At 51.6% G+C, this 21,578-nt stretch overlaps 2 protein-coding genes across 3 annotated transcripts; both read right to left on the bottom strand.

Annotated features, from left to right (window-relative positions):
- Positions 1–1,767: 1,767 nt before the first annotated feature.
- On the bottom strand, positions 1,768–13,091 carry khsrp (KH-type splicing regulatory protein). Its single transcript, XM_056587166.1, has 17 exons — positions 12,928–13,091; positions 11,857–11,959; positions 11,704–11,757; positions 11,582–11,618; positions 11,210–11,268; positions 11,052–11,123; positions 10,899–10,956; positions 10,623–10,797; positions 8,370–8,468; positions 8,021–8,117; positions 5,963–6,070; positions 5,494–5,618; positions 5,108–5,398; positions 4,580–4,692; positions 4,294–4,382; positions 3,329–3,535; positions 1,768–1,967 (listed from the first exon to the last, which is right to left on the bottom strand). The coding sequence occupies exons 1-17, from the start codon at positions 13,015–13,017 to the stop codon at positions 1,768–1,770; spliced, it is 1,977 nt and encodes a 658-aa protein (XP_056443141.1). The 5' UTR covers positions 13,018–13,091.
- Positions 13,092–13,395: 304 nt separating this feature from the next.
- Positions 13,396–21,068, bottom strand: LOC130379989 (mitochondrial adenyl nucleotide antiporter SLC25A23-like). 2 transcript variants are annotated; one of them, XM_056587163.1, is made up of 12 exons: positions 20,831–21,068; positions 20,492–20,722; positions 19,278–19,401; positions 18,029–18,116; positions 17,696–17,807; positions 17,126–17,278; positions 16,818–16,970; positions 16,624–16,737; positions 15,953–16,120; positions 15,650–15,809; positions 15,387–15,541; positions 13,396–14,860 (listed from the first exon to the last, which is right to left on the bottom strand). In XM_056587163.1, the coding sequence occupies exons 2-12, from the start codon at positions 20,678–20,680 to the stop codon at positions 14,831–14,833; spliced, it is 1,446 nt and encodes a 481-aa protein (XP_056443138.1). In that variant the 5' UTR covers positions 20,681–20,722; positions 20,831–21,068; the 3' UTR covers positions 13,396–14,830. The 2 variants fall into 2 exon arrangements, with proteins under 2 accessions (XP_056443138.1, XP_056443137.1); XM_056587162.1 differs by having other exon boundaries at positions 20,492–21,068.
- Between the last annotated feature and the right edge of the window lie 510 nt (positions 21,069–21,578).

The following is a 21,578-nucleotide window of genomic DNA, read 5'->3' as shown; positions in this document are numbered from 1 at the left end:
TAACTAGACCCATCCCACAAACAAGAACCACCAGCACTACAACTAACACCACTAACTAGAAACCGTTCACTTTAACCCATTAGTAGGCTGAATGTTCATTCCAATATGCAAATTACCCGTAAGATAATATGTGCAGCCAGAAACACAATCAAACCAAAAAGACACGTTGTATGTTTTTATTAAGTCTTTAAAAACAAGCAGTAAAAAATTAAAAATTCAGCATACAATGACATGACTTATTGCAACAAAAAAAGAAAGTTCTTCCAACTATAACGTTGTCACACAAAAAAAGAGAGTCATGGTTTTGCAGAAGGACACTCAGAAGCGTTCTAGGATACAGTCGACCTGAACACATCCCTCTGCCCAGTAGCATACACTGTATACAGACACGACCCTCTTCATGATAGCAATAGGAAGAAAAGAAAAGTTTACATTGTTCTGCAACTTAACAGTGGGAATGTTTGGATAAAAAAGGAAAACAAATACCTATAACCGTCTAAAAGCAAAAGAGTTGACATTTTAAACAAACATTAGTTCTGTAATACTGAAAGCCTAACAGGATTCACCATCAGTAGAACAAAGAGTTTACTACAGTGTGACACGTTGTATGTACAGATGCTGTTATGATGTGAGCACACAACAAATTCCTTTGCTTCGTCCTGCAATTGCATGTGGCTGGTAAGTTACTGGTGAGTGAAGAATACCATGGAGTTCATTAGTGCTTTGTTCAAATCATCATTAGTCTTCCCACATTCTCTTCAGCTTATATTTTAAACGTACCAAAAAGAAAAAAGGAAAATATAAAAATGACCTTGGAAAAGGTCTCACAAAGCAAGCGTAAATGAGTCGCTCGACAGAAAAAGGAAAAATAAGTAATTAAAGGAAGAACCGTGATCAAACAACCAGAGTCCGGGTAGAGAGAATTCACAGGGAGATGGAGTCGCACCGAGGGACCGGGTCAACGCCTTACTGGGCCTGGAAGAAACACCAAAGGGTTACACATCAGCAGCACCACCAGGGGTTAGTGGACCAGGAACCACCAGGGGTTAGTGGACCAGGAACCACCAGGGGTTAGTGGACCAGGAACCACCAGGGGTTAGTGGACCAGGAACCACCAGGGGTTAGTGGACCAGGAACCACCAGGGGCTAGTGGACCAGGAACCACCAGGGGCTAGTGGACCAGGAACCACCAGGGGCTAGTGGACCAGGAACCACCAGGGGCTAGTGGACCAGGAACCACCAGGGGCTAGTGGACCAGGAACCACCAGGGGCTAGTGGACCAGGAACCACCAGGGGCTAGTGGACCAGGAACCACCAGGGGCTAGTGGACCAGGAACCACCAGGGGCTAGTGGACCAGGAACCACCAGGGGCTAGTGGACCAGGAACCACCAGGGGCTAGTGGACCAGGAACCACCAGGGGCTAGTGGACCAGGAACCACCAGGGGCTAGTGGACCAGGAACCACCAGGGGCTAGTGGACCAGGAACCACCAGGGGCTAGTGGACCAGGAACCACCAGGGGCTAGTGGACCAGGAACCACCAGGGGCTAGTGGACCAGGAACCACCAGGGGTTGGTGGACCAGGAACCACCAGGGGTTAGTGGACCAGGAACCACCAGGGGTTAGTGGACCAGGAACCACCAGGGGCTAGTGGACCAGGAACCACCAGGGGCTAGTGGACCAGGAACCACCAGGGGTTAGTGGACCAGGAACCACCAGGGGTTAGTGGACCAGGAACCACCAGGGGTTTAAAGGGCTCAGGGTCTGTTCACTCTACCTGCTGGCCCTGCTGGGGGGCCCCGGCCTGCCCGGGGGCCTGGCCCGGCTGTCCGTAGTAGGCGGCCTGCTGTCGGTAGTACTCAGCCCAGGCGGCGCTGTAGTCCTGCTGGCCTCCAGCTGCCGCCGCCGCGCCTGGAGCCGGGGCGGCGGTCCCAGGGGCCGCGGCCGCAGGGGCCCCTCCACCCTGGGCTGAAAACACACAACACCGTCAGTACTGCAGAGGGCCTAGAGTCATGGTGGAGGAGACACCGTCAGTACTGCAGAGGGCCTAGAGTCATGGTTTGAGACACAGTCAGTACTGCAGAGGGCCTAGAGTCATGGTGGAGACACCGTCAGTACTGCAGAGGGCCTAGAGTCATGGTGGAGGAGACACCGTCAGTACTGCAGAGGGCCTAGAGTCATGGTGGAGGAGACACCGTCAGTACTGCAGAGGGCCTAGAGTCATGGTGGAGGAGACACCGTCAGTACTGCAGAGGGCCTAGAGTCATGGTGGAGACAGCGTCAGTACTGCAGAGGGCCTAGAGTCATGGTGGAGACAGCGTCAGTACTGCAGAGGGCCTAGAGTCATGGTGGAGGAGACACCGTCAGTACTGCAGAGGGCCTAGAGTCATGGTGGAGACACTGTCAGTACTGCAGAGGGCCTAGAGTCATGGTGGAGGAGACACCGTCAGTACTGCAGAGGGCCTAGAGTCATGGTGGAGACACTGTCAGTACTGCAGAGGGCCTAGAGTCATGGTGGAGGAGACACCGTCAGTACTGCAGAGGGCCTAGAGTCATGGTGGAGGAGACACCGTCAGTACTGCAGAGGGCCTAGAGTCATGGTGGAGACACCGTCAGTACTGCAGAGGGCCTAGAGTCATGGTGGAGACACCGTCAGTACTGCAGAGGGCCTAGAGTCAGGGTGGAGGAGACACCGTCAGTACTGCAGAGGGCCTAGAGTCATGGTGGAGACACCGTCAGTACTGCAGAGGGCCTAGAGTCAGGGTGGAGGCGACACCGTCAGTACTGCAGAGGGCCTAGAGTCATGGTGGAGGAGACACCGTCAGTACTGCAGAGGGCCTAGAGTCATGGTGGAGGAGACACCGTCAGTACTGCAGAGGGCCTAGAGTCATGGTGGAGGAGACACCGTCAGTACTGCAGAGGGCCTAGAGTCAGGGTGGAGCTGAGCAACATGCTTCAGTCCCCGGGGATCCAAAGAGACGAATAAAGAGATTATTGGAACAGAAATGGGTGCTTGCCGCCTATCAAGATTGTATATCAAATATATGAAGATTCCCATTCACCTGCCATTCTGCCATCGGCAGATTAGGATTCTGATGATCGGGCTAAAAAATGTTGAAGGGAAGCATCTCTAAGGAAGATACGGTCTACCACTGACTTATCCACTGGTGTGAATCAGGGCCAGACGGGCTAATCTGTTTACAGTTAACCTTAAATGTATTCAAGGACCAACATGAGAAGCTACAGCCTCCATTGTTCCTACGTGCGTGAGGAGTTGTGATGCATTAAGGAGGATAGCTGCAGTCAGAGCTCCCTCTGGTCTCACTCACTCATGCCCATCTTCTTGTAGTACTCCTCCCAGGCCTTGGTGTAGTCCGGCTGGCCCCCAGGGGTCTGGGCCACCAGGCCGGGGTCAGCGGGGGCCGCGGCAGGGGCCCCGGGGGCCTGGCCCGGCATGGGGCCCCCGGGCTGCTGCTGGCCGTAGTACTGGGCGTAGTACGCTGCCCAGGCCGCGTTGGGGTCGGCGGAGGCCTTACCTGGGGCAGGAGGTCAAAGGTTAATGAGGACGTAGGAGACACCTCAGAGAGACGGACACAGAGAGCGAGAGACCTCAGGGAGGAGAGAGCGAGCGAGAGACCTCAGGGAGGAGAGAGCGAGCGAGAGACCTCAGGGAGGAGAGAGCGAGAGACCTCAGGGAGGAGAGAGCGAGAGACCTCAGGGAGGAGAGAGCGAGAGACCTCAGGGAGGAGAGAGCGAGAGACCTCAGGGAGGAGAGAGCGAGAGACCTCAGGGAGGAGAGAGCGAGAGACCTCAGGGAGGAGAGAGCGAGGGAGGAGAGAGCGAGAGAGGAGAGAGCGAGAGAGGAGAGAGAGAGGGAGGAGAGAGAGAGGGAGGAGAGAGAGAGGGAGGAGAGAGAGAGGGAGGAGAGAGAGAGGGAGGAGAGAGAGGGAGGAGAGAGAGAGGGAGGAGAGAGAGAGGGAGGAGAGAGAGAGGGAGGAGAGAGAGAGGGAGGAGAGAGAGAGGGAGGAGAGAGAGAGGGGGGGGAGAGAGAGAGAGGGGAGAGAGAGACCTCAGGGAGAGAGAGAGAGGGGAGAGAGAGAGAGGGGAGAGAGAGACCTCAGGGAGGAGAGAGAGAGAGAGACCTCAGGGAGGAGAGAGAGAGAGAGACCTCAGGGAGGAGAGAGAGAGAGAGACCTCAGGGAGGAGAGAGAGACCTCAGGGAGGAGAGAGAGACCTCAGGGAGGAGAGAGAGACCTCAGGGAGGAGAGAGAGACCTCAGGGAGGAGAGACTCACTGGGGTCATGGGGCGCGGGGGCCTGCCACTGCTGGTAGGCGTTGCCCCAGCCCTGGGGGGCGTACTGGTGGCCACCGGGGGGGGCACCGCTGGGGGAGAGGCACAGGTCAGCACTGAAACACTAACGAGCGGTGCAGTGCCAGGGAGCTCTCCTTGTACAGGGTTAGGGTTAGGGTTCAGTCCCAGGGAGCTCTCCTTGTACAGGGTTAGGGTTCAGTCCCAGGGAGCTCTGCTTGTACAGGGTTAGGGTTAGGGTTCAGTCCCAGGGAGCTCTGCTTGTACTCACTGCGGGGGGCCGGCCGGGGGGCCTGCGTTGTAGGGGTTGGGGTTGTAAGGACCCATCGGACCCCCTGGACCACCTGGACCACCTGGACCCGGACCCACAGGACACAGAGGACCCTGCACACAGAGACCAGTGGGTCACTGGGAGGCCAGCACCAGGCTACTGGGAGGGGAGGACAGGCTACTGGGAGGGGTGTGGCGGACTACTGGGAGGGGTGTGGCGGACTACTGGGAGGGGCGTGGTACTGGGAGGGGCGTGGTACTGGGAGGGGCGTGGTACTGGGAGGGGCGTGGTACTGGGAGGGGCGTGGTACTGGGAGGGGCGTGGTACTGGGAGGGGCTGATACTGGGAGGGGCTGATACTGGGAGGGGCTGATACTGGGAGTGGCTGATACTGGGAGTGGCTGATACTGGGAGTGGCTGATACTGGGAGTGGCTGATACTGGGAGTGGCTGGTACTGGCTGGTACTGGGAGTGGCTGGTACTGGGAGTGGTACTGGGAGTGGCGTACAGCACCAGGCTGCGCCCCTACCTCGATCTTGTCCTCGATCAGCTGCTTGGCGTGGTCGATCTGCTGGGGGGACCCCCGGATGGTGAACAGCTTGAAGTTGGGGTCCCCGTTGGGTGGCGGCTGGCGTGAGATCTCTACGAAGGCCCCGGTCTGCTGGTTGATGGACTTGACGTTCTCTCCGCCTCTGCCGATCACAAGGCCGCACTTGTGCGCGGGAATGGAGAAGGTCATCTCTCCTCCGGGGGGACCCCAGTTCCCCTGGCCACGCCCCCTGCCACGCCCCCCAGGGGGCATGCCGGACCCGGGCGGACCCTGGGAAGGAGACATTGAATCCTGGTCAAGATAGTACCGTCGTCCTCCCCCCGCCCCCGGCCCTGCCCCCCGCTGCTCCCTGCTCCAACACTTACGCCCTGGCCCTCCTCGTCCCGCACGCGGATGGACTGCAGCAGCTCGTTGATGATGGCGGCGGCGTGCTCGCAGCGGTCGGGGGGACCCATCACGTGGGCGATCTTATCGGGACTGGAGCCGTCGTCTAGGAGAAGGAACGCATTAAGGTCTGGTCCTTCCTCAACACCCACTGGGCCAGAGGAGAGTCTAGCGCCTATTGGGCGCATTAGGGGTCACGCTTCACCATGTAGCTCGCGTTACAGGAGCTAGCCTTCGTGTTTCGGCATTCGCCAGTTTTTATGGAGAATTACTAGAAACAAAGTGCATTTGTTCGGCAAGCAACTAAATACACGTATTTCAAACTTCTAACCAGAACAAATAAGGATTATGAAGACGTCCCTTCACATTCATTTTAGTCGTACCGGTTTCCACCTGCACTCGTCTCACCTGGTTTGACCTGTACCCCAACATGACGTGCCCCCCCCTCACCTGGTTTGAACTGTATCCGGACGCCGGCGTCGTTCTGGATCTTCTTGATCATCTCTCCGTTCCGCCCGATCACGACGCCCACCGAGTGGCGCGGCACCGGCACCTGGAGAGTAAACTAACATTCTGAGAATTGCAAACACATCCCCCTGTAACCAGGCCGACTGCGACTCAAGATCACATCCCCCTGTAACCGGGCCGACTGCGACTCAAGATCACATCCCCCTGTAACCAGGCCGACTGCGACTCAAGATCACAACCCCCTGTAACCAGGCAGACTGCGACTCAAGATCACATCCCCCTGTAACCAGGCCGACTGCGACTCAAGATCACATCCCCCTGTAACCAGGCCGACTGCGACTCAAGATCACATCCCCCTGTAACCAGGCCGACTGCGACTCAAGATCACATCCCCCTGTAACCGGGCAGACTGCGACTCAAGATCACATCCCCCTGTAACCGGGCAGACTGCGACTCAAGCCCGGTTTACGTTATCGTGGATTACACGCGCTCACAATATATGTAATCAGCCAAGAACCGTGAATGTCGAATCATGGATCAAATGTCCAAAAATGACAGAGCGTATTATTCAGTATTAGGGCTGTCAAAATTGCTCAAAAATGACATTCGAATGTTCGTTTGGAAAAAAATCACGAATTCGAACTATTCGAATATCTGGTTGCCTATTTTACGCAGTTGCCGTCAATATGTCAATAATGCGACAAAACCATGGTTCAAATTAGTGGGATATATATATATCCTATATATAGGGCGGCGGCTTCCTGCTGGGCATTTCCTTACTTTAAAACGAGGGACATCGCGAACAGACGGAGGCTCATTCACAAAGCAGTTAGGCGCTTGTACCGCGGGAGTGTTTTTTCACATTCGAATATTATGAGGGACATCGCGAACAGACAGAGGCTCACTCACAAAGCAGATAGGCGCTTGTGTAACCGAGCGTTGGCACTTAGATATTTATATGACAAGAATGACACAAGCGTGGAAGGGAAAATAGTCTCGTTTACTTAGTACTTATCAGAAGTTACCCAGTCACAGCGTGAGAGCTGGAATACCTATATCCAAGTACGGAAACCCCGAGGGGATAAAATACATTCGCTCTTCACAATACTAGTCTGTTACACGTACCGCGGGAGTGTTTTTTCACATTCGAATATTATGAGGGACATCGCGAACAGACAGAGGCTCATTCACAAAGCAGATAGAGGCGCTTGTACCGCGGGAGTGTTTTTTCACATTCGAATATTAATTTTCACGTTCGAATTCGCGTTTTTGGATACATTTCGAACGAATATTCGAACTTCGAATATTCGTTGACAGCCCTATTCAGTATTAAGCGCAACATATTTTAATACAATATTGACTGGAGATTAGTAATCAGGGAGATATTCTCGAGGTAAAGTGTCAGACTTGCACCCGGTCGTCCGTGGTTCAATCCCCACCTAATTAGTAATTTAGGAAGGGTTGCTAGAGAATTCAAAACACTTTTCATACCATTTATTTTCCATTTCTTTGAATAGGCCTATTCTAAATTGACTGACCATAGCGGAGATTCCCTTAAGACACGTTGCTGGAACGCAACTCTAGCTTAAAGTAGCGAGGCTAAGCTAAATAAGCCCGGCTTTGCCTTTAGCTTGGTTGTTGGAATACCCCCCAGAGCTGCTCCATAGTGGGAAAATCCTAGTCACGATTATTTTGGTCAACATTGAAATCAGAATAATTTGGAGATTGAAAACATGATGCAATTTGTAAATGCAATTTCCCCTCAACGAAATGTGTACAAATAGAAAATGTTCACATCTAAAGTAATGAAAAAATATGTATCCAGCTGTTCTTAACATTTTATTTTAGGATGGACATCGTTTGACCCCAAAATCGCTACCAAAATAATTGCAGAACACGAATGTCTACAGATCTCGGCCTATGTAAAGCCCTGTCAACACGGGCCGACATAAACTTTACTTACTTCTATGCCTCCACCGCCGCCTCCACCACCACCTCCCCCCCCGCCGCCACCACCTCCTCCTCCTCCTCCTCCTCCCCCTCCTCCTCCTCCCATCCTGGAGCCGTACTCATTCCTCTCTCCAAAGCCGGCATGGTCGCGCTCTCGGAGAATCTCGTTGACCAGCTCCATCGCTTGCTACAGTCACACAGAAATAGAAAAGAATACTTTAAAAATGGAAATTGACCCCTTGTGTGTGGGGCGGTGACTGTCGTTGTCTGGCCGTCAACACAATGAATCAAATGGCTCCATCTGGAGAGTCATTTACATCCTAATGTGAATCCTTTGCGGGGTGCTTGGCACGTGGTGTAAAGGGTTAGGGTTTGTTAGGGGTAAAGTACCACCACTTAGTAGGGTAAGTGTAGTTGGGGTTAGTAAGCTGTGAAGTACCTCCACTTTGTAGGGATCTCCGATGATGCGGAGGGGCTTGTCCATGTTGGGGGGCTGAGAAGCATCTTGGATCAGAATCATCTTCACACCGGCCCGCTCCTGTGAACCACACAACGTTCTTTGAATTAACAGCGATAATTCAGCAAGAGCAGTTTAAACATGAGGCTCAATACATTCACTAACTGGCCAAATATACGCTATATCTATTAGCGGTGTGAACGGTTGCAAAAAAAATTAAACGGTTAAACTACCCCTTTTTCTTCGTGTACGCAGTTAACGTTTTTTTTAATGAATTGATGAATTTTTATATTTATTTTAAAGTGGACCGCAGACGCGCTGACTCGGTTTAACTTGGTTCAATAGGGGTTAGGGTTGGGATAAGGGTTAGGATAACCCTAACCCTACTTCGTTCAATATGGGGATTATTTGTTTATCGACACGGCGGATACGCGAGCAGAATGATCGCAAAAAGAAAATTAGTTTGACCGATTGCCATGGTTATCTCGTGTGGTTAATTTGCAGTTGCGATGTTAATTAGGATGTTGTTAGCTTACCGTTTCATTAATCTGTAATAAGAAAACGCGGTTATATGCTATAGACCCTAAAGCAGTGAACCCCAATTAGCGGCCCGCGGGCCAGATCCGGCCCGCAAGAGCAAAATGTCCGGCCCGCGCAGACCCACATGTCACATGTCATCTCCAAAAAAAAAAAAAAAAAATTTTTTTTTTTTTTTTTTTTTTTTTTATTTGCGCGGTCTGCTATATTTTCCCCTCAGCCCACACCATCCACTTGACCGTTGACGTTACTGCGTGCTGACGTAATAACGTGCTTCGTGCGTCACTTTCCCGCTATCCAAAAATCAACGGATTGAAAATTGATGAAAGAAACATGTCATTTGCCATGAAAAGGAAGGTCAACCAGGAGAACCGCCAGTTTAAAACTGAATGGACCGATGAGTATTGCTTTTCTTTACCGGACCATGCCAACGCAAAGCCGACATGCTTAATATGCAAGCAGAGGGTGGCTGTCATTAAATCGGACAACCTGACACAAACTGTTTGCATGCTGCCAGCTTTAATGGAAGTTTCCCAGAAAAATCTGAGCAACGCAAACCAAAGATTGCAAGCATGTTGACATCATACAAGCGGTCAGTTTTAACCATATGCAAAACGGCATCGGCACAAGAGAGCGCAACAGCTGCTTCATTGCATGTTTTCTGGATGCTTGATAAAGCTAAGAAGCCCTTTGCTGATGCAGAGTTCATTAAACAATGTGCAATTCACATGGCTGGTGAAATCTTAAATCAAGAGGAAAAAATCTAAACAAAAGTTGTGGAGCTATGAAAGCAGGTGCCGAGGAAATGTCAGCTGAACACAAAGATCTGTTGCTGCACAACGATGTTCGCTGGCTGAGTAAAGGCCGTGTGTTGGAGAGGGTGTGCGACCTGCGTGATGAACGTGTGTCATTTTTATCCAGCCTGCAGAGCCCAAAAGCCCGCGAATTTCTGGCGGGCTGACGCCAAGGTGTTGGCAGATGTTAATTTTTTGTGACATCATGTCTCATCTGAATCACCTTAACCTGCAGCTACAAGGCAAGAACCACACTGTTGCTGACATGTACGAAGCGATTGAAGCCCTCCAGTCGAAGCTGGATGCTATTTAAACCTAATTGATCTAGCCCTCCTGCATTATCGCAAAAACAGTAATTATAATTAAAGCTAAATTTGCACATAAAAATGGCGAATTAGAAAAATGAAACGACATTTCGGCCCTTGGCATGGCATGTTTGACCAAATTTGGCCCTCTGGAAAAACTAATTGGGGAACCCTGCCCTAAAGTATCTGTGGTATAAAGGCTGGGACGAATTTCAAATTATAAATATGTACACTATATGTTCAAATTATAGGCCGTCTCGATTCCCATTGAAATGAACGGCACAGTGATTATTCTTCAAAACGAGAGCTGGTAAATCGTGAAACATGAATTAAACTACTCAGACAACGTGGTTATATGTTATAGACCCCAGAGTATCTGTGGTATAAAGGCTGCGACGAATTTTGAATTATAAATACGTAAACTTTGTGTTGGAAATGGACCGTCTCGATTCCCATTGAAACAAGGGGAATCTTTTTTTACGGTTTTCGTTGACTGATTTTTCCTAAACGGTTTTGATTTACTAACCGGTTACACGTGTACACGTGTACACGTGTACCCATGCACACCCCTAGTATCTCCAGATCTACACGTCACCCACCTGCAGCTGTTTGATGGTCTCCCCTCCCTTGCCGATGATCAGCCCAGCCTTGCCCGCGGGGATGATCATCTCCTGCATGGACCCGCCCGGGCCCCCGTTGGAGGAGGACTCGTGGAAGGAGGGGGGGGTCCCACGTCCCCGGGACACGATCTCATCCAGGAACATCTTGGCTTTCCTACAGAGAGAAGTTATCAGAGTTAGCCCTTCACCGTCAGGGGGGGACCAACAGAAGCCCTGGGACGGCGGGACCGTGTCGGGGGGGGGACGGGGACGTACTGTATAGCGTCAGCGGGGCCGGTGAGGGACACGCTCCTCTCTGGAAGCCCGCCGCTGTCTGAGGGGGGGGGACACAGCGGATTAGGGATGAATTTGAACACGTTTAACAAGCCTTTACATCGTCTACATTATGACTTCCCGCAGGCCACTCACCAGGGGCGATCTGGACCTTGCAGCCAGAGTCCTGCTGGATCTTATTGATCTGCTCTCCTCCACGGCCAATCACTGATCAATACAATAGAGTGTTGTTAGAATAATGAACTACCACTACGAGTAGGAGAATTAAGGCTGGAGCTCTCTGTGGCACTCACCCAGACCGACCATGCTGTCGGGAACACGGTACTCCTCAGTCAGGGTGGAGGGCCTCGCGCTGAAGGGGTCGACACGACAGGTTAATTAAAGAACACATTTGATAAAAGCAGAGTTTAGTGGAGGCCGATTAAAGAAACTAAGGTCTGAGAGGCCATTTGTGGTTTAAAATGTAGTATTTTCCTTATGATTCAACATATTAACCAGAATAAAGATCAATCTTGGACTGTGGTGCTTCTTTGCGGGAAATAATCACTTTTTGTCCAGCAGATTCAATACAAGTCCATATCAATTATACCAACAAGGAGAGACTGCTCTCTGATAGCAGTAACGCTGGGACACAAACTAAGAGCGTGACCGACGGAGGAACGTACCTCTGTTGTGACAGGGCGGCCAGTTGAGCTCCGATGGCTAAGGAGAGAATGAACATTGGTCAGACATCAAGAAAGAGGCAGAATGTGGTGAAACCAGCAGTGGTTCTCAGTGTTCAACCTACACAGTGCCGAGTCCCGGTCACCCTGGGAAGCCATCTTTTTAGCGTCGGGTTGATCTGAGGAAACAAAGCAGAAGGTTTTTAACAAACACGTCTTGGAGAGGTTGACCCTAACCCTCAATAGTGCTCCGTTCAAATGCCCTTTCAGCCTCTGACCTGCGTCTTCTAGTGATCGCTTCTGTGCTGGGAAAGCATAGTTCTCAGCACCCCCGTTGTTGCTCATTGGGGTGGGAACATCTCCACCGATCTTTGCTGCAATCTGCCAAGAGGGGAAATGTATTAAACAACTGGAGTTCAACGGTAGTTCCAGCTCAATCAGGAAGACGGAACCTCCTGCAGTCTCACAACAAATGGACACATTTGATATGAGCCCGATCTTCGGGGCTCTCCAGTGAATCGTGTAAATCTATTTAAGTTTTGACAATACATACATTATTTACAAAGTGGTAATCATTCGGAGGATCCAAAAACACCAAGACTAAATCAGCGCTGTCCACTAATTCTATTGAGTCAGTATTTACCTCAAGCTCCCCAGACCTTTTGAGACTCATAAACAAAACCTGTATCTAGCTACTGCTCATCAGACCTTCCCTGTGACTCTTTAGCTAAACCTGCATCTACCTCAGCTCCTCAGACCTTCTGAGAACCTGAAGTCTTTATTGAACCTCGAGCCCCTCAACACGTGTCGCCATCTCAGCCCAGGTGAGTTCTGACACTAAAACTCAAACAAAGAGCAGGCCGCCCCCACCGCCTTCTGGCCCTCACTAGCCGGTCTATTAGGGGTTAGGATCAGTTACACAGCTGGAGGTTCTACCCTATTTCAAAATTGAGCGGCATGGCTCCGGTCCGGGGTTCCAGTACGGGTCTCCCAGGGACCGGGACCGTCCGGGTCCTCGTGGTCCGCCGGTCCTCGGCTCGGTTTCCCCGCCGACCTCCGAACACACGACGGGTCGACCGGGAGACCGCCGACCGCGGACCGACGGAGGCGATGGTCATTTAATGGATCTCCTCAATAACCGTAGCTAGCTGTTAGTCTCACTAGCTTCTGCCGTTAGCCTCACTAGCTGCTGGGTTAGCCTCGCTAGCATCGCCAGCTAGGTCATGTTAGTGTAAACGTGCTAACGCGGCTAGCAGGCGGGCTAACGGCTCGCTTCGGTGCTCCGCACACTAACATCGACATTAAAACGTAAGTCCGGGTGGATCGTTCTCAAACGGTAGAATATGTACCTGTCTGGCTCGTTGAACAGCATCTGCAAAAGCGTCGTTTTTAATCCCCGCAGCGGCCCCGTTCGTCGGCAGAGCCCCGTACCCAGACATGCTAACCGAAGAGACGGACAGAGAGCTAACTGGAGGCGGGTCGAGGTGCGCAGGAGCGGGAAGACAAGAAACAGAGGACGGAGGGGGCGGGACTACAGGAGGACCAATCAGCGCTGCTGAGGGAGAACAACAATGGACCAACACGCATGCGTGTCCGTGGTTTAGAGGGACTCTTGATAGACAGTTCCAGTCCAGCCAATCACGGACCAGTGGCTGTATCAGGTATCCAATCAGCTCTCTGGATGTCCGGATTTACGTTAGCAGCGGCGGTCAATTAGGAGGGGGCGGTTCTTAGGGCAGAAAACCATAAATAAGCAGTCTGTACATTTTGTATATTTCCGAAACATTAGAGATCCAAGAGTAAATGAAATACTTAGTCACAATATTGCTGTTTTATTAGGTAGCAGAAAATCACATTTGATACAAATATAACGGTAGATTTATTCCTGAGAGCTGGCCTACATCAATCATGTGGCAATATGGCACTTTATCATAAATCTATTATATTATAAATATGAATAGGAAACAAAGTCATCAGTCTCTTTGTAAACCAATTGTAACCAGGGTATGTATGATTTTATAAATAAAAGTGTACACACTATGAATAGGCCTATCAATGATATTGAATAATTGTGTTTTAATTGTGCTATCACTGCTGTACACGGGGCATGGGTTAGCCTAGCGATTGTTTGTACTTGTAATTGGTTCTTTGAACATCTTTACTGTACTGACAGCTATATATTGTTTCACTTCTTGTGACAAATTAACTTATTGTAAGTCGCTTCGGATAAAAGCGGCTGCTAAATGCCCTAAATGTAAATGTAAATGTAAATGAATAAAGCAAAGCTTTAGCAGAACAGCGAGCAGCAACAGTCCTTTAATGGACCAGTGATGTTGTCTGAAGGTCAGGACAGAGACTCCATCCCCAGGTTGAGGTGGGTTCTCTACGGCCCCCTGGTGTTGAGGAACCCGTTCTCTATGGTTCCTGGTGCTAGAGGAACCCGTTCTCCATGGTTCCAGGTCCTAGAGGAACCCGTTCTCTATGGTTCCTGGTGCTAGAGGAACCCGTTCTCCATGGTTCCTGGTGCTAGAGGAACCCGTTCTCTATGGTTCCTGGTGCTAGAGGAACAGTTCTCTATGGTTCCTGGTGCTAGAGGAACCCGTTCTCTATGGTTCCTGGTGCTAGAGGAACCCGTTCTCTATGGTTCCTGGTGCTAGAGGAACAGTTCTCCATGGCTCCTGGTGCTAGAGGAACCCGTTCTCCATGGTTCCTGGTGCTAGAGGAACCCGTTCTCTATGGTTCCTGGTGCTAGAGGAACAGTTCTCCATGGCTCCTGGTGCTAGAGGAACCCGTTCTCTATGGTTCCTGGTGCTAGAGGAACCCGTTCTCTATGGTTCCTGGTGCTAGAGGAACCCGTTCTCTATGGTTCCTGGTGCTAGAGGAACAGTTCTCCATGGCTCCTGGTGCTAGAGGAACCCGTTCTCTATGGTTCCTGGTGCTAGAGGAACAGTTCTCCATGGCTCCTGGTGCTAGAGGAACAGTTCTCCATGGTTCCTGGTGCTAGAGGAACCTGTTCTCTATGGTTCCTGGTGCTAGAGGAACCCGTTCTCTATGGTTCCTGGTGCTAGAGGAACAGTTCTCCATGGTTCCTGGTGCTAGAGGAACAGTTCTCCATGGTTCCTGGTGCTAGAGGAACCCGTTCTCCATGGTTCCTGGTGCTAGAGGAACAGTTCTCCATGGTTCCTGGTGCTAGAGGAACCCGTTCTCCATGGCTCCTGGTGCTAGAGGAACAGTTCTCTATGGTTCCTGGTGCTAGAGGAACCCGTTCTCTATGCCGCGCCTGCAGAGGAGGAAACAACTGTTTTGACCCGGCTGTTGGTCAGGGGGGTCAGAGGTCAGAGGAGGTCAGAGGTCAGGGGGGGTGAGGGGGGGTCAGGTCAGGGGGGGTCTATCTAGATCTCCTCAGTCTACATGCAGTGCATGCAGAATATGGTATGTATAACTAGTTATATCTATCCACCCCCACCACCTTTCTCATGTACTCGTAGACCCCCCCTCTCTACCGGGGGACCCCCCCTCTCTACCGGGGGACCCCCGCCCCCACCACCTTCCTCATGTACTCGTAGACCCCCCCTCTCTACCGGGGGACCCCCCCTCTCTACCGGGGGACCCCCCCTCTCTACCGGGGGACCCCCGCCCCCACCACCTTTCTCATGTACTCGTAGACCCCCCCTCTCTACCGGGGGACCCCCGCCCCCACCACCTTTCTCATGTACTCGTAGACCCCCCCTCTCTACCGGGGGACCCCCCCTCTCTACCGGGGGACCCCCCCTCTCTACCGGGGGACCCCCGCCCCCACCACCTTCCTCATGTACTCGTAGACCACGTAGGAGATGCTGACGGCGGGAATGACTTTGAGCAGATTTGGGGAGAGGCCGCGGTACAACCCGGCCACGCCCTCCTGGGCCAGGATGCTGTGGAACAGGGCGGTCATGGAGGGACGGGGGCCTCCTCCCTCCGCGGCTGAGGGGGAGAGGGGGAGAGGGGGAGAGGGGGAGAGGTCGGATCAAGAGGCCCGTCTGGGAGGGCATGACACAGCCTCTCTCCAGGCCCACGCGTCGCTGTGGTCACCTTGGGCCTGCATGCGTGTCTTGACCAGGGCGAGCGGGTAGCTGGCCAGCTGGCCACAGGTGCTGGACAGCGCCCCGCAGCTGACCAGAACCAGGACCCCGGGGGGCCCGGAGGGGGGCCCGGAGGCCGAGTTCCTGCTGATCCACGAGTTCTTCAGAGACTGGAGGGAAGGAAGATAACAGGCAAGCTTAACAGTGTGTGTGTGTGTGTGTGTGTGTGTGTGTGTGTGTGTGTGTGTGTGTGTGTGTGTGTGTGTGTGTGTGTGTGTGTGTGTGTGTGTGTGTGTGTGTGTGTGTGGTTCACCTCGTAGACGGCCAGGTCGATGCCTGCAGCCGGGGCGATGGCCAGCAGGTTGGGGACGTAGCCACGGTAGAAGGCCCAGACGCCCTCCCTCCGCAGCAGCTGGGAGACGCAGTCCGCCACCCCCGAGAACTGGCCCGTGGCCCTCAGCGTCAGCCGTGTCTTCAGCACCTGGGGGGAGAGGCCGTGAGGGGGGCCGGTGGCTAGAGGGCCGTTCCCCATAGGGGGACAGCGGGACAGATCTGTGGGCTTTTGGGGACCAGTACCAGCCCTCCTCTGGCGCTTCAGGGCCAGCCAGCAGCCGGGCCTCTTGTAACAATATATATCAAAGCTAATAAAAAGCTAAGTCGTGGGCAGACGGTATCCGATGGGTTATGAGGCCGTTGCCCTCTAAATAGACCGTTTACCCGCTCCAAAGTGATTGGTCACAACGACGCGGACTACAAACTGGCTACAGACAGAACCCGCATTCTGCATTAAGATAAAGAAATCTGTGGATAGAGATATGAAGCTTAAACAAATTCGGTCAATGACTGCCATGTTGTGTGTGTGTGTGTGTGTGTGTGTGTGTGTGTGTGTGTGTGTGTGTGTGTGTGTGTGTGTGTGTGTGTGTGTGTGTGTGTGTGTGTGTGTGTGTGTGTGTGTGTGTGTGTGTGTGTGTGTGTGTGTGTGACCTCTAGTGGGTAGATGGCGGTCTGGGCGATGGCTCCAGCCAGTGAGCCAGCTATAAACCTCTCCTGAAGCTTCAGGTGTCCGCTGGCGTCACTTCCTCCCAGAAGGCCTTTGATCTGCACACATTCAGACGTTGGCTTAGTACAACGTGGCGCTGCAGGACCAGTCCATGGAGGGGCACCTCCGGGCTGCTCACCTGCTCGTAGACGGTGAACTTGATGGCGGTCTCGGGGGCCATCTTCAGGACGTTGATCCCGTTGCCCCTCCACAGCGAGCCCAGCCCCCCCTCCCTCACCATGGACTGGAAGCTGTTCCCCACCGAGCTCGTCCCGGGGAAGGAGCCGTGGACCTGAGGGCAGAAGGACCACCAGGTCGGCTTTACATTATTACAACAACTTCATAATAACATCCTTAGAGTTGGAATGTCTATTATTTCTCTGGAGCTATGCTCCTAAGGCGGCCAAAGAAAGCCCTGCCGATGGGGTCGGTGTGGGGGATGTTGACCTGGAGGAAGACCTTGAGCCGGTCCAGGGGGGCGGTGCTGGTCCGGGACACGGCCCCCGCCAGCCCCCCGGAGGCCAGCTGCCGCCACACAGAGGACCTGCTCTGATCCGACAGCTCCTCCGGGATCCGCAGCTGCTCTCCGGTGTCCAGGATCTGATCAGAGGAACACACGCCGCACGGGAGCCAATGGGAGGGGAGCCGGACGCACGGGAGCCAATGGGAGGGGAGCCGGACGCACGGGAGCCAATGGGAGGGGAGCCGAACGCACGGGAGCCAATTGGAGGGGAGCCGGACGCACGGGAGCCAATGGGAGGGGAGCAGGACGCACAGGAGCCAATGGGAGGGGGGCAGGACGCACGGGAGCCAATGGGAGGGGAGCCGAACGCACGGGAGCCAATGGGAGGGGAGCAGGGACACACAGGGATTAACTGAACCTTTCCTTCAATGGGCGATTGATGCATATGCATGTTTGCGCGTGTGTGTGTGTGTGTGTGTGTGTGTGTGTGTGTGTGTGTGTGTGTGTGTGTGTGTGTGTGTGTGTGTGTGTGTGTGTGTGTGTGTGTGTCTCACCATGGTGTGTCTCCAGTAGCGGGCCACGTCCTCCATGTTGTGAAGTGGGTTGAACAGGAAGTGGTCGCGCCACTCGGCCCAGTCTATCGTCATGGTCCCGTCTCTGTCCATACTATCTGGCGCACGCACACATACACACACAAATGCACACACAAACATGCACGCGGACACATTAGGAATGCTTGTGCTGTTAGCCATTGTTTAAGTCATGTGGATGATGATAAATCCTGGATGACAAAATGTCCGTTAAACATTACAAATCATGGATCATTTTGTGATTTTCCAAACTTGCAGATCCGTTTGGAGGTTATTCTGTAAATATTGAGGACAGACCTGTTCAGAATCCGCTCTGCCTCCTGGCGGCTGACGTCCAGACCGATGGAGCGCAGAGAGTGTTGGATCTCTGCTGCGTCGATTTCACCTGAGGACACACACTACTCACAGGTTAGAGGACACACTACTCAAAGCTTAGAGGACACACTACTCACAGGTAAGAGGACACACTACTCGCAGGTTAGAGGACACACTACTCACAGCTTAGAGGACACACTACTCACAGGTTAGAGGACACACTACTCACAGGTAAGAGGACACACTACTCACAGCTTAGAGGACACACACTACTCACAGGTTAGAGGACACACACTACTCACAGGTTAGAGGACACACTACTCACAGCTTAGAGGACACACTACTCACAGGTTAGAGGACACACTACTCACAGCTTAGAGGACACACACTACTCACAGGTTAGAGGACACACACTACTCACAGGTTAGAGGACACACTACTCACAGCTTAGAGGACACACACTACTCACAGGTTAGAGGACACACTACTCACAGCTTAGAGGACCCATACTCACAGGTTAGAGGACACACTACTCACAGGTTAGAGGACACACTACTCACAGCATAGAGGACACTACTCACAGGTTAGAGGACACACTACTCACAGCTTAGAGGACACACACTACTCACAGGTTAGAGGACACACTACTCACAGGTTAGAGGACACACTACTCACAGGTTAGAGGACACACTACTCACAGGTTAGAGGACACACTACTCACAGGTTAGAGGACACACTACTCACAGGTTAGAGGACACACTACTCACAGGTTAGAGGTTAGAGGACACACTACTCACAGGTTAGAGGACACACTACTCACAGGTTAGAGGACACACTACTCACAGGTTAGAGGACACACTACTCACAGGTTAGAGGACACACTACTCACAGGTTAGAGGACACACTACTCACAGCTTAGAGGACACACTACTCACAGCTTAGAGGACACACTACTCACAGCTTAGAGGTTAGAGGACACACTACTCACAGGTTAGAGGACACACTACTCACAGGTTAGAGGACACACTACTCACAGGTTAGAGGACACACTACTCACAGGTTAGAGGACACACTACTCACAGGTTAGAGGACACACTACTCACAGGTTAGAGGTTAGAGGACACACTACTCACAGGTTAGAGGACACACGACTCACAGGTTACAGTTACACAGAGCCCCTGAACACATGGGACCAGGTCTTAGTATGATCTGTGAGTGTGTCTGGACAGACCGTCGTGGTTGCGGTCCAGGTTGCTGAACAGGAGTCTGAGTTGCTTCTCGTGGGTGTGGAGGTAGCGGCTGAACTCCTCAAAGTCCAGCTCCCCGTCCTGGTTGGTGTCCCCGGCGAGGACGACCTGGAGCGGGGAGTCAGAGCACAGTGGAGTGGAGGGGGTTAGTAAGACATGACTCGCTTCAAAGTCTAAATACACCATTCAAGAACCACCATCCATCATATGTCATCATTTATTATTCTGTATTTTCATTATTCTGAATAACTGTGTTCCATGAGGCGGAGCGATGCTACGGTTCTGTGTGGAGGCCATCGGTCTTTACAGGTCAAAGCCTTGAGCCTTCATTAAGGGAAACGTTACAGCTGCCTCCTCTGAACATAACACCCATATCACGCTTATGTGGAAATAAGAAGAACTTCAGCACAACAGAAATAGATGGAGGGAGAGAGGGAGAGGGAGAGGGAGAAAGGTTAACTTTCTCATCTTACCAGGACCTCTGGGGTTCAGTATAAATAGACCCGGTCTCCCCTGCTGAGAGGGACACTAAACGTCGCTGCTCAAACTCAGGATATTCAGCCGGAGGTTTCCCACGTGACACACTGAAGATTACGACCAATAAGTTAGACTTAGGTGTTTGTTCATCTGGTAGAACGGAATACAGTGACTTAAGTATTACTGAAGCATTGTAGCCAAATATACAATAATTGTATTGGCATGCTCAAAATTTATTCATCTTTAATGATCCCAATAAGTAATAACAAATTAAGAATAATATGGTCAGTCTATTTAGGCCTATGCCAGCAATACCGTCAGTAAATGTCGACAAGCTATGAGACTATACTTATAAAGATATACTTTAAAAAAACTATAAAAATAATACTTTTAATCACAGGGTTTGATTAGATCTTCTTTTCCAACCAGTGACAGATTGTAACTCAAGGACGTGTCACGGCATGCTTTAACATACCTAACAAACCCAATGCAGTCTACATAAGTGCAATATTCTGTCTTTGTTGTACTTTTGTACATTGAACACTAACATGATAATTATCCATGCATACTGTTTTTTTTTTTATCTCTGGTCGTTTAGATGAGTTCTTGTTCAGACCCTCTCGTCTGGATAGAGGGGTCACATGAGGCTCAAACAGTAAAGAGAGGTTCTGTTGACTTGGGGAGCTTGAACCACAGTACACTCCCTCCTCCGGCGGCTCACCTTATCCACGGAGCTCCGGGACACCCCTCGCTTTGCCAGGCCAACCCGCAGCTCACGTAGATCGATCCGTCCATCCTTATTGAGGTCCAGCTGATCGAACAGTCTGGCCCAGCGCCTCCTCCTCCTCAGCTCCGGGCTCTCCTGGTTCTCCTGGCAGCTGGCCACCAGGAGGACCCCGAGTCGCTCCATGCGACCTTATAGCGGGTGCTCAACGCTAGGACGAGGTGACGCCTGGAGGATCAGCATTACGAGGGATTGGAACATGAGCTCATAAGCGGACGTTACCTCCGTCGATCATATCATGGTTATTAGACCTCCACCGCCTTCTTCTGAGCAGACCTGCTGACTTCTTTCACCGACCAACATGGACGCGCAGCTTCTAGGTCCTGTTGTCAACCTGCTACTGGTTCTAGTCTTCAAACGGTGGATGTGAAACGAGATGGATCCGCCTTCCGTGAAGGTAGAGAGAGGAACAGCAGGACGTCTCCTCCAGAAATTAGAGAGAGGAACAGAAGGACGTCTCCTGAGGTAGAGAGAGGAACCGCAGGACTTCCCTCCGCCTCGACACCTTCCTGAATCTGAAGTGGCAGCATGACGCCTTTCTGAACTCCTGTAGGTGTGTAGTCTGCGTCCTGCAGTCCTCACTGTTAAGCAGGGTTAGGGTTAGGGTTAGGGTTAGGGTTCTTTACAGGCAGTCCAAGGTCATCTTGTATTACTGTTAAGAGATTAAACGAAATCACCTTTCATACTATCTAATGCGTTTAATTAATCGTCATAAAGTGGCTATAAACATATCGTTGAATTGTGCACAGATACAAATTCTGCTTTTTGCACACCTACTTCATACTCAGGGTTTATAGTATATTATATATCTGCTCGAGGAGAAATCCAGAACTATGACACTGGTTGCATCTGCTAATATCTGGAGGATCATTTTTAGATTAAGTTGAAAAAAAGTGTAATATACCGTAATAGCAAAGGCATAAAAAGATATGCTATTTCTCAGTGGAAAGGTTAAAAGATCTGACAGATATGAAATATAACAATACATACAGGATCATTAAATGAGCTATTGATTAAATATTCT

Source organism: Gadus chalcogrammus, chromosome 3 (assembly GCF_026213295.1).
Source record: "Gadus chalcogrammus isolate NIFS_2021 chromosome 3, NIFS_Gcha_1.0, whole genome shotgun sequence".
In the NCBI taxonomy this organism is placed as follows: domain Eukaryota; kingdom Metazoa; phylum Chordata; class Actinopteri; order Gadiformes; family Gadidae; genus Gadus; species Gadus chalcogrammus.
Note: the sequence above shows the minus strand (reverse complement) of the source record. Positions and strands in the feature narration are given on the sequence as shown.